Genomic DNA, 12,336 nt, shown 5'->3' with positions numbered 1-12,336 from the left:
TATGTCTGCAGTTTGATTGGTGTTGGACGGACAGTTGTTCGGATCAGAAGTTTTCTCCATTGTTTCTGGGTGATAACTGAAACTGCTGCTCCTGTGTCTACATCCATCTTGAGTTTCTTTCCTTCCACGGTTACCTCTACAGTCATTGCTGAGGGTGCTGAATGCATATGATGTATGTCCAATCTGTGGAGCACTTCCTCATCCTCTGATTCAGATGACGATGTATATCTTCCCACCATATATGCCTTTGTCCTGGGGTTCAGAGGTTGTTTATTTCGTACCTTCTTACTACGGCAGACTCGTTTCAGATGGCCTGCCTTACCACAATTATGACAGAGCTGATCCTTAAACCGGCAGACTTTGTGATCATGGTCTGTATTCCCACAACGGTAGCAAGCTGACGTCCTGGTTGGTGAGGGTCTATATTTACAGTTAGCTGCAGTTTGCTTGACTGCTGTTCTGAAAACTTCCTCTTTAACCTCTCCCCTTCTGCTCTGGGGGTTCAAAGCTTCTGTATCTTTCACAGCCATTTCCATCACTGAAGCTATCTCAATTGCCTTTGTAAGGGTAAGGTCTTTCTCTGTTAACAGTCTCTTTTGGCTAGACTCACTATTCAGTCCCATGACAAACTTATCCCTCAGTGCAGTTGGTAAATACTCCCCAAAAGAACAGGTTGAGGCTAGTCTGCGAAGGGCGAGCACATAAGCCTTAATATCTTCACCCGGCTGCTGCTGCCGCTGATAGAACCGGAATCTTTCTGCAATCTCTAGTGGTTTAGGCTGGAAGTGATTCCCTAACAGTGTCAGGAGCTCTGCCAAAGTCTTAGTTGCTGGTTTTTCAGGGAAAAGGAGATCCCTAAGAGTGTCATATGTCCTAGCACCAACCAGTGTCAGAAAAACTGCTACTTGCCTGTCGCCTGGGATGGCATTTGCACAGAAATATTGTTCTAATCTTTCAATCCAAGAAATCCACGTTGTCTGTTCGCCATCAAATTCACTTAATGTCCCGATCAATGACATTTTCCTGCTGGGCTCTGTGGGTTTTGTATTCCTGACAATCCAGAGTTTTTTTTCTTCCTTTCCTTTCTCACACGGATAGTAACCTTGTAAATCCCATCCTCGTCGCCACTGTTATATTCTCCGTGTTGTGAGAGACACAGGACTCTGGTCTGGAACAATGGTTGTTTATTCAGGACTCACTGTACAGCATTACAGGACAGCTCTGCATATCAATACATCTCTACATGTGTCTAAAGATGGCCACTCTGCCCCTTGACCCTTGTCATCACTCCTGGGTGGAGCCAGCCTTAAAGTGACAGTACATGTGAAACCCTTCAGGTATAACAACTATGATGCTACTTTTGCTCCAGTTGCTAAACAAAGTACATTCAGAACACTAATGACAGTGGCTGCCATGCGTACAATGATTGTGAAACATCACGATATTAAGACAGCTTTTCTTAATGGTGATATTGAAGAAGAAATTTACATGTCACAGTCAGAAGGATATTTGAAAAAGGGACAAGAGCATCTTGTCTGCAAGTTGAATAAATCTCTTTATGGCCTTAAACAATCAGCTCGAGCATGGAACCTGAAGATTAATCAAGTTCTACTAAATGAAGGATTTACAAGAAGCAAAGCTGATCCGTGCCTATATGCTAAACAAGTAGACACTGAGTGGATGTATCTGCTAATTAATGTAGATGACCTGATCATTGCTCACAAAAACGACAATGAAATTGCAAAGTTAACAGGAGTACTCAACAAGCACTTTGAAACTAAAGATCTAGGTGAAGTGACATATTATCTTGGAATTGACATCCAGCGTGAGAAAGATGGAAGTTTCCTGTTGAATCAGAGTGCAAAAATTGAATCTATTCTTCAGTAATTCAATATGACAGAGGCGAAAGGAGCAAGCACACCTATGGATACAGTCTATCTAAAGTTAGAAGGAGAAGATGATCTTCTCACATCCAATGAACAATACAGACAAGCAGTGGGGGCACTTCTCTACATTGCAACCACTACACGTCCAGACATTGCAGCCAGCATGTCTCTTCTTTGCAGGCGAGTTGATAAACCACGTCAAAGAGACTGGAATGCGATCAAAAGAGTTATGAGATATCTGAAACAGACAAAAGATTTAAATTTGAAACTATCAGCAAGTGGTGGTTTAAACCTTGTGGGATATGTGGACTCCGATTGGGCAGGTGATCACAGCACACGCAAATCCACAAGTGGTTACTTATTAAAATTGGGAGACAGTCCTATATCATGGTCCAGCAAGAAACAGATGTCAGTGGCATTGTCCTCTACAGAAGCTGAATGCATATCTGCAGCTTATGCCAGTCAAGAAGTTGTGTGGTTACAGCAATTACTCAAGGATCTCGGAGAAGCAACATCAGAACCTACCGTCTTATTTGAGGATAATCAGGCTTGCATTAAGCTTGCAACAAGTGAGAAAATTACTGGAAGAACCAAGCACATCGATGTCAGACATCATTACATTCATGACTTAGTTGATCAGAAAGTGATTGTACTTGTGTATTGTGAGTCGGAAAAAATGATTGCTGATGCTTTGACAAAAACACTAGCTAGAACCAGATTTGTGGATCTTAGATCAGAAATGGGATTGACATAGATAGTAGTTGTTGAGTGGGGGTGTTAGCATACAAGGTTTGTATTTAATCAGCAACAACCACTGTATGTCATTGCTGTGTGCCTATTACATTGTATGACCACTAGATGGCAGTGTTACATTTGTGAGTTCATGTTTTGTCTATGCCTCAAAAGAGTAATAAAAAGTATAGTTCCTGTTCTGAAAGAAAAAGCAGCGTTCAGTGAATCAACAGACTGTCTGCCTATACTTTGTTTAGCCCCAAAAAGGTTATATCTAACAGATGTCCGCCGGCCACTCACAATCTCCCACTGGAGAGGGAGAAAGGCAGACAGCTGATGTAAATACAACCGTCTGTTATTCCCCCTTAAATCATGACAGAGGCTATGTGATCCTGCTATGTAGAATCGTATGTCTCTGTGTTGATCTAACAAGCCACGCCCCCTGACACTTAGAATCAAGCCCTTAGGGACACACTTAACCCCTTGATCACCAATAAAGTTAACCCCTTCCCTGCCAGTGTCATTTTTACAGTAACAGTGCATATGTATAGCACTGATTACTGTAGTAATGTCACTGGTCCCCCCAAAAGTGTCAAAAATGTCAGTCAAGGGTCCAATCTGTCCTCCACAATGTCGCAGTCCCGCAAAAAAAAATTGCAGATCGCCACCATTACTAGTAAAAAAAAGAACAATAAAAATGACAAAAATCTTTCCCTTAGTTAGTAAACGCAGTAAATTTTGCGCAAACCAATCAAAATACGCTTATTGCGGGGTTTTTTTTTACCAAAAATATGTAGCAGAAAACAAATTGGCCTAAATTGTTGAAAAAGTTTGATTTTTACTTTTTTTTTGGAGAATTTTTATATGAAAAAATGTTAAAAAAAATTGTTATTTTTTCAAAATTGTTGCTTTTTTTTGTTTACAGCGCAAAAAGTAAAAATCGCACAGGTGATCAAATACCACCAAAAGAAAGCTCTGTGGGGAAAAAAAAACGTCAAATTTCATTTGGGTACAGCGTCGCACGACCGCGCAATTGTCCGTTACAGTCACGCAGTGCCGAATCGCTAAATAGGGCCTGGTCTTTGAGCAGCCAAATCCTCCGGGGCTTAAGTGGTTAAGTGTATTTATTATATTGTTTTCACTTATTCTTCATCAATATAAGCACTTTTATTATGCCCGTGGTATAATTGAACATAGAGGATTTTCATTTATTTGCACATCGGCACTTTACAAGATCACCTATTCATTTTATCACACATTTTGCATCTCGCATATTTTTTTGTGCACGCCACTCCCTCTAGTGGCTCGCACTTTCTTATCATTGTATGATTATTTATTTATTTATTAGTATTTATTGTTTATCGCATCCTAATTTAATTTCGGTTTAGTATTTGATTGAACACATACCAGAGAAGCGCCAACCTCACACCCCTCCTTTTTTTATTCATTCTAATATTTCCATTTGGAAATACAGAGGTGGCAGCACACTCCATCCCATTGGTTATCACATCTCTACTATACATCTCTAACACACCTACACAATTTTCCAGTGCGTGGGATAGTCTCAGACTTTTTCTCGTATTTCGGGGGATATCTGGTTGGATTTATGTTTCAAGGCACAGCATATACAGTTATCTGGTGAGTGAGCGTTGCCTAAGGTGGGGGGGTCACGTGGTGTGGTGAAGGTATACAAGTTTATTACTTCGTGGTGGAAGGCCATCCTATCCTTGGGACTCTGTTCCTTGGGATCTCATGGACTGTGGACTCCCCTGTATATATTCCTTAGGGGATATATTATTCTAGCGCTGCTCATGCATTTGGCTTCTAGGGGGATATTTTCTCAAATCAGAGGAGTTTATGTGCATCATCTTTTGAATTACTCAGTCCTGTAACACTGTACCCACATGGAATTTCTGTCCTTTTTTTTTACACAAACAGAGCTTCCTATTGGTGGTATTTAATCATAATTGGGGTTTTTTGTTTTTTTTGCGCTATAAATGAAAAAAGACCGAAAATGTTGTAAAAAAAATGCATCTTTCTTCGTTTTGGTTTAAAAATGTGCAAATTTTTTAATTTTTCTTCATAAATTTTGGTTAAAATTTATAATGCTACATATCTTTAGTAAAAATAACCCAAATAAGTATACATTTTTTGGTCTTTGTGAAGGTTATAGAGTCTACAAGCTTTGGTGCCAATCATTGAAAATTGATCACACCTGATGTACTGACGGCCAATCTCATTGCTTGAGACCCTAACAAGCCAGGAAAGTAAAAATACCCCCCAAATGACCCCTTTTTGGAAAGTAGACATTCCAAGGTATTTACTAAGAGGCATTGGGGAGTTTTTTGAAGTTGTAGTTTTTTTCCACAATTCTTTACAAAATTAAGATTTTTATTTTTTTTTCACCAAATGGTCATATTACCAAGTTATTTCTCACACAGGTGTAGACCCTGAAGGTGCAGGAATTGGGGTGATGTGAGGTGTGAAGGTGCAGGAATTGTGGTGATCTGAGGGGTGAAGGTGCAGGAATTTGAGTAATGTGAGGTGTGAAGGTGCAGGAATTGGGGTGATCTGAGACAGGGGTGATCTGAGTAATGAAGGTGCAGGAATTGGGATGATGTGAGGTGTGAAGATGAAGGAATTGGGGTGATCTGAGGGGCCAAGGTGCAGGAATTGGGGTAATCTAAGAGGTGAGGATGCAGAAATTGAGGTAATGTAAAGTGTGACGGTGCAAGTTTGGGGTGATCTGAGGTGTGAATGTTCAGGAATTGGGGTGATCTGGGGCATGAAGGTGCAGGAATTGGGGTGATCTGAGGTGTAAAGGTGCAGGAATTTAAATAATCTGAGGGGTGAAGGTGCAGGAATTTGGGCTGATCTGAGGTGTTAAGGTGCAGGAATTGGGGTGATGTGAGGTGTGAAGGTGCTGGAATTGGGGTGATGTGAGGTGTGAAGGTGCAGGAATTTGGGTGATCTATGGTGTGTAGGAATTGGGATGATCTGAGGTGTGAAGGTACAGGAGTACTTGGGGTGATCTGAGATAGCTGTGATCTGAGGGATGAAGGTGCAGGAATTGGGGTGATGTGAGGGGCAAAGGTGCAGGAATTGGGCTAATTTAAGGAGTGAAGGTGCAAGAATTGAGGTGATGCAAGGTGTGAAGGTGCAGGAATTGGGGTGATCTAAGGTGTGAAGGTGCAGGAATTGGGGTGATCTGAGGTGTGAAGGTGCAGGAATTGGGGTGATCTGAGGTGTTAATGTTCAGGAATTAGGGTGATCTGGGGTGTGAAGGTGCAGGAATTTAAATAATCTGAGGTGTAAGGGTGCAGGAATTTGAGTGATCTGAGAGGTGAAGGTGCAGGAATTGGGGTGATCTGAGAGGTGAAGGTGCAGAAATTGGGGTGATCTGAGGTGTGAAGGTGCAGAAATTGGGGTGATCTGAGGTGTGAAGGTGCAGAAATTGGGGTGATCTGAGAGGTGAAGGTGCAGGAATTGGGGTGATCTGAGGTGTGAAGGTGCAGGAATTGGGGTGATCTGAGGTGTGAAGATGCAGGAATTGGGGTGATCTGAGGTGTTAATGTTCAGGAATTGGGGTGATCTGGGGTGTGAAGGTGCAGGAATTTAAATAATCTGAGGTGTAAGGGTGCAGGAATTGGAGTGATCTGAGAGGTGAAGGTGCAGAAATTGGGGTGATCTGAGAGGTGAAGGTGCAGAAATTGGGGTGATCTGAGGTGTGAAGGTGCAGAAATTGGGGTGATCTGAGAGGTGAAGATGAAGGAATTGGGGTGATCTGAGGGGCAAAGGTGCAGGAATTGGGCTAATCTAAGGAGTGAGGATGCAGGAATTGGGGTGATCTGAGGTGTGAAGGTGCAGGAATTGAGGTGATGCAAGGTGTGAAGGTGCAGGAATTGGGGTGATCTAAGGTGTGAAGGTGCAGGAATTGGGGTGATCTGAGGCGTGAAGGTGCAGGAATTTAAATAATCTGAGGTGTGATAGTGCAGGAATTGGGGTAATCTGAGAGGTGAAGGTGTAGGAATTTGGGTGATCTGAGGGGTGAAGGTGCAGGAATTGGGGTGATCTGAGAGGTGAAGGTGCAGGAATTGGGGTGATCTGAGGGGTGAAGGTGTAGGAATTTGGGTGATCTGAGGGGTGAAGGTGCAGGAATTGGGGTGATCTGAGGTGTGAAGGTGCAGAAATTGGGGTGATCTGAGAGGTGAAGGTGCAGGAATTGGGGTGATCTGAGAGGTGAAGGTGTAGGAATTTGGGTGATCTGAGGGGTGAAGGTGCAGGAATTGGGGTGATCTGAGAGGTGAAGGTGCAGGAATTGGGGTGATCTGAGGGGTGAAGGTGTAGGAATTTGGGTGATCTGAGGGGTGAAGGTGCAGGAATTGGGGTGATCTGAGGTGTGAAGGTGCAGAAATTGGGGTGATCTGAGAGGTGAAGGTGCAGGAATTGGGGTGATCTGAGAGGTGAAGGTGTAGGAATTTGGGTGATCTGAGGGGTGAAGGTGCAGGAATTGGGGTGATCTGAGGTGTGAAGGTGCAGGAATTGGGGTGATCTGAGGGGTGAAGGTGCAGGAATTGGGGTGATCTAAGGTATGAAGGTGCAGGAATTGGGGTGATCTGAGGTGTGAAGGTGCAGGAATTGGGGTGATCTGAGGTGTGAAGGTGCAGAAATTGGGGTGATCTGAGAGGTGAAGGTGCAGGAATTGGGGTGATCTGAGGTGTGAAGGTGCAGGAATTGGGGTGATCTGAGGTGTTAATGTTCAGGAATTGGGGTGATCTGGGGTGTGAAGGTGCAGGAATTTAAATAATCTGAGGTGTAAGGGTGCAGGAATTGGAGTGATCTGAGAGGTGAAGGTGCAGAAATTGGGGTGATCTGAGAGGTGAAGGTGCAGAAATTGGGGTGATCTGAGGTGTGAAGGTGCAGAAATTGGGGTGATCTGAGAGGTGAAGGTGCAGGAATTGGGGTGATCTGAGGTGTGAAGGTGCAGGAATTGGGGTGATCTGAGGTGTTAATGTTCAGGAATTGGGGTGATCTGGGGTGTGAAGGTGCAGGAATTTAAATAATCTGAGGTGTAAGGGTGCAGGAATTGGAGTGATCTGAGAGGTGAAGGTGCAGAAATTGGGGTGATCTGAGAGGTGAAGGTGCAGAAATTGGGGTGATCTGAGGTGTGAAGGTGCAGAAATTGGGGTGATCTGAGAGGTGAAGATGAAGGAATTTGGGTGATCTGAGGGGTGAAGGTGCAGGAATTGGGGTGATCTGAGAGGTGAAGGTGCAGGAATTGGGGTGATCTGAGGGGTGAAGGTGTAGGAATTTGGGTGATCTGAGGGGTGAAGGTGCAGGAATTGGGGTGATCTGAGAGGTGAAGGTGCAGGAATTGGGGTGATCTGAGGGGTGAAGGTGTAGGAATTTGGGTGATCTGAGGGGTGAAGGTGCAGGAATTGGGGTGATCTGAGGTGTGAAGGTGCAGAAATTGGGGTGATCTGAGAGGTGAAGGTGCAGGAATTGGGGTGATCTGAGAGGTGAAGGTGTAGGAATTTGGGTGATCTGAGGGGTGAAGGTGCAGGAATTGGGGTGATCTGAGGTGTGAAGGTGCAGAAATTGGGGTGATCTGAGAGGTGAAGGTGTAGGAATTTGGGTGATCTGAGGGGTGAAGGTGCGGGAATTGGGGTGATCTGAGGTGTGAAGGTGCAGAAATTGGGGTGATCTGAGAGGTGAAGGTGCAGGAATTGGGGTGATCTGAGGTGTGAAGGTGCAGGAATTGGGGTGATCTGAGGTGTGAAGGTGCAGGTATTGGGGTGATCTGAGGTGTTAATGTTCAGGAATTGGGGTGATCTGGGGTGTGAAGGTGCAGGAATTTAAATAATCTGAGGTGTAAGGGTGCAGGAATTTGAGTGATCTGAGAGGTGAAGGTGCAGGAATTGGGGTGATCTGAGAGGTGAAGGTGCAGAAATTGGGGTGATCTGAGGTGTGAAGGTGCAGAAATTGGGGTGATCTGAGGTGTGAAGGTGCAGAAATTGGGGTGATCTGAGAGGTGAAGGTGCAGGAATTGGGGTGATCTGAGGTGTTAATGTTCAGGAATTGGGGTGATCTGGGGTGTGAAGGTGCAGGAATTTAAATAATCTGAGGTGTAAGGGTGCAGGAATTGGAGTGATCTGAGAGGTGAAGGTGCAGAAATTGGGGTGATCTGAGAGGTGAAGGTGCAGAAATTGGGGTGATCTGAGGTGTGAAGGTGCAGAAATTGGGGTGATCTGAGAGGTGAAGATGAAGGAATTGGGGTGATCTGAGGGGCAAAGGTGCAGGAATTGGGCTAATCTAAGGAGTGAGGATGCAGGAATTGGGATGATCTGAGGTGTGAAGGTGCAGGAATTGGGGTGATCTAAGGTGTGAAGGTGCAGGAATTGGGGTGATCTGAGGCGTGAAGGTGCAGGAATTTAAATAATCTGAGGTGTGATAGTGCAGGAATTGGGGTGATCTGAGAGGTGAAGGTGCAGGAATTGGGGTGATCTGAGGGGTGAAGGTGTAGGAATTTGGGTGATCTGAGGGGTGAAGGTGCAGGAATTGGGGTGATCTGAGGTGTGAAGGTGCAGAAATTGGGGTGATCTGAGAGGTGAAGGTGCAGGAATTGGGGTGATCTGAGGGGTGAAGGTGCAGGAATTGGGGTGATCTAAGGTATGAAGGTGCAGGAATTGGGGTGATCTGAGGTGTGAAGGTGCAGGAATTGGGGTAATCTGAGGTGTGAAGGTGCAGAAATTGGGGTGATCTGAGAGGTGAAGGTGCAGGAATTGGGGTGATCTGAGGTGTGAAGGTGCAGGAATTGGGGTGATCTGAGGTGTTAATGTTCAGGAATTGGGGTGATCTGGGGTGTGAAGGTGCAGGAATTTAAATAATCTGAGGTGTAAGGGTGCAGGAATTGGAGTGATCTGAGAGGTGAAGGTGCAGAAATTGGGGTGATCTGAGAGGTGAAGGTGCAGAAATTGGGGTGATCTGAGGGGCAAAGGTGCAGGAATTGGGCTAATCTAAGGAGTGAGGATGCAGGAATTGGGGTGATCTGAGGTGTGAAGGTGCAGGAATTGGGGTGATCTAAGGTGTGAAGGTGCAGGAATTGGGGTGATCTGAGGCGTGAAGGTGCAGGAATTTAAATAATCTGAGGTGTGAAGGTGTAGGGATTGGGGTGATCTGAGAGGTGAAGGTGCAGAAATTGGGGTGATCTGAGGTGTGAAGGTGCAGAAATTGGGGTGATCTGAGAGGTGAAGATGAAGGAATTTGGGTGATCTGAGGGGTGAAGGTGCAGGAATTGGGGTGATCTGAGAGGTGAAGGTGCAGGAATTGGGGTGATCTGAGGGGTGAAGGTGTAGGAATTTGGGTGATCTGAGGGGTGAAGGTGCAGGAATTGGGGTGATCTGAGGTGTGAAGGTGCAGAAATTGGGGTGATCTGAGAGGTGAAGGTGCAGGAATTGGGGTGATCTGAGAGGTGAAGGTGTAGGAATTTGGGTGATCTGAGGGGTGAAGGTGCAGGAATTGGGGTGATCTGAGGTGTGAAGGTGCAGAAATTGGGGTGATCTGAGAGGTGAAGGTGCAGGAATTGGGGTGATCTGAGGTGTGAAGGTGCAGGAATTGGGGTGATCTGAGGTGTGAAGGTGCAGGTATTGGGGTGATCTGAGGTGTTAATGTTCAGGAATTGGGGTGATCTGGGGTGTGAAGGTGCAGGAATTTAAATAATCTGAGGTGTAAGGGTGCAGGAATTGGAGTGATCTGAGAGGTGAAGGTGCAGGAATTGGGGTGATCTGAGAGGTGAAGGTGCAGAAATTGGGGTGATCTGAGGTGTGAAGGTGCAGGAATTGGGGTGATCTGAGGGGTGAAGGTGCAGGAATTGGGGTGATCTGAGATGTGAAGGTGCAGAAATTGGGGTGATCTGAGGTGTGAAGGTGCAAGAATTGGGGTGATCTGAGACATGAAGGTAGAGGAACTGGGGTGATCTGAGCTGTGAATGGGCAGAAATTGCGGTGATCTGAGATGTGTAGGAATAGGGGTGATGTGAGGTGTAAAGGTGCAGGAATTGGGGGGATGTGAGGTGTAAAGGTGCAGGAATTGGGGGGATGTGAGGTGTGAAGGTGCAGGAATTGGGGTGCCCTGAGGGGTGAAGGTGCAGGAATTGGGGTGATCTGAGGTGTGAAGGTGCAGGAATTGGGGTGATCTGAGGTGTGAAGGTGCAGGAATTGGGGTGCCCTGAGGGGTGAAGGTGCAGGAATTGGGGTGCCCTGAGGTGTGAACGTGCAGGAATTGGGGTGATCTGAGGTGTGAAGGTGCAGGAATTGGGGTGATGTGAGGTGTAAAGGTGCAGGGATTGGGGTGATGTGAGGTTTAAAGGTGCAGGAATTGGGGTGATGTGAGGTGTGAAGGTGCAGGAATTGGGGGGATGTGAGGTGTGAAGGTGCAGGAATTGGGGTGCCCTGAGGGGTGAAGGTGCAGGAATTGGGGTGATCTGAGGTGTGAAGGTGCAGGAATTGGGGTGCCCTGAGGTGTGAAGGTGCAGGAATTGGGGTGCCCTGAGGTGTGAAGGTGCAGGAATTGGGGTGCCCTGAGGTGTGAAGGTGCAGGAATTGGGGTGATCTGAGGTGTGAAGGTGCAGGAATTGGGGTGCCCTGAGGTGTGAAGGTGCAGGAATTGGGATGATGTGAGGTGTAAAGGTGCAGGAATTGGGGTGATGTGAGGTGTGAAGGTGCCGGAATTGGGGGGATGTGAGGTGTGAAGGTGCAGGAATTGGGGTGCCCTGAGGGGTGAAGGTGCAGGAATTGGGGTGATCTGAGGTGTGAAGGTGCAGGAATTGGGGTGCCCTGAGGTGTGAAGGTGCAGGAATTGGGGTGCCCTGAGGTGTGAAGGTGCAGGAATTGGGGTGCCCTGAGGTGTGAAGGTGCAGGAATTGGGGTGATCTGATTTGTGAAGGTGCTGGAATTGGGGTGCCCTGAGGGGTGAAGGTGCAGGAATTGGGGTGATGTGAGGGGTGAAGGTGCAGGAATTGGGGTGCCCTGAGGGGTGAAGGTGGAGGAATTCAGTCAACAATCATCCCTATGAACATTCCACAGGCACAGTGAACTATTTTCACCATCAGGAAACCCACCCTGAGAAATTCCATGCAGCCATCACTGGAGTACATGGAGACGGCCCAGAGCTGTCACTACTGAGTGACCCACAATGAGGACTGACGATTGTCCCCATAGCTGGGATGGTCACGCTTGGTCTAAGTCAGCAGCTCCTCACACAGTGAAGCTGGAATGACAGCCAAGGATGATGCAGCTTCAGAAACAAGACAGCAATGGACATAATTCTGTCCTATCAGGTTCTCCTTAACTTATAATATTGGAGACTTACCCATCACACCCACAACAAGGACCCAGAAATAGAAGGTCACCATGTTTATCCTCCGGGAGGTCCTCCTGGCAGTGAATGGATGAAGGAACACGGCTCAGTCTACACCGATATGTGAATAAGAAAGGAGCGAGCCGTCTTCTAGGATATAGGATATGGCACAGGAAGGAACGTTGCCCAATGTTCTCAGGCAAGGTGCCAACATCCTATCAGGCTTTTGTTACTAAATTCAAAGGCGAGGTGCCAAGTCCAGTGGCGCAACTACCAGGGGTGCAGCGGTGGCACTTGCGACAGGGCCCTGGAGTTCTGCCACTGAAGGAGGGCCCGCCCATTCTGGCTGTGCTGCTGTCTG

At 46.4% G+C, this 12,336-nt stretch overlaps 1 protein-coding gene across 2 annotated transcripts in view; it reads right to left on the bottom strand.

Annotated features, from left to right (window-relative positions):
- The window catches only part of LOC309562040 (uncharacterized protein), a 172,081-nt gene extending 159,962 nt beyond the window's left edge, over window positions 1–12,119 (bottom strand). Inside the window, exon 1 of one of the 2 annotated variants that reach the window (XM_082266141.1) lies at window positions 11,988–12,119. In XM_082266141.1, coding sequence (XP_082122267.1) covers window positions 11,988–12,030 — 43 coding nt within the window. In that variant the 5' untranslated portion in view covers window positions 12,031–12,119. The remainder of the gene's footprint in view (window positions 1–11,987) is intronic. The other variant, XM_082266142.1, reaches the window with a different exon arrangement.
- Window positions 12,120–12,336: the final 217 nt, after the last annotated feature.

Source organism: Pelophylax lessonae, assembly GCF_965119305.1.
Source record: "Pelophylax lessonae genome assembly, chromosome: 1".
Lineage (NCBI taxonomy): Eukaryota > Metazoa > Chordata > Amphibia > Anura > Ranidae > Pelophylax > Pelophylax lessonae.
Note: the sequence above shows the minus strand (reverse complement) of the source record. Positions and strands in the feature narration are given on the sequence as shown.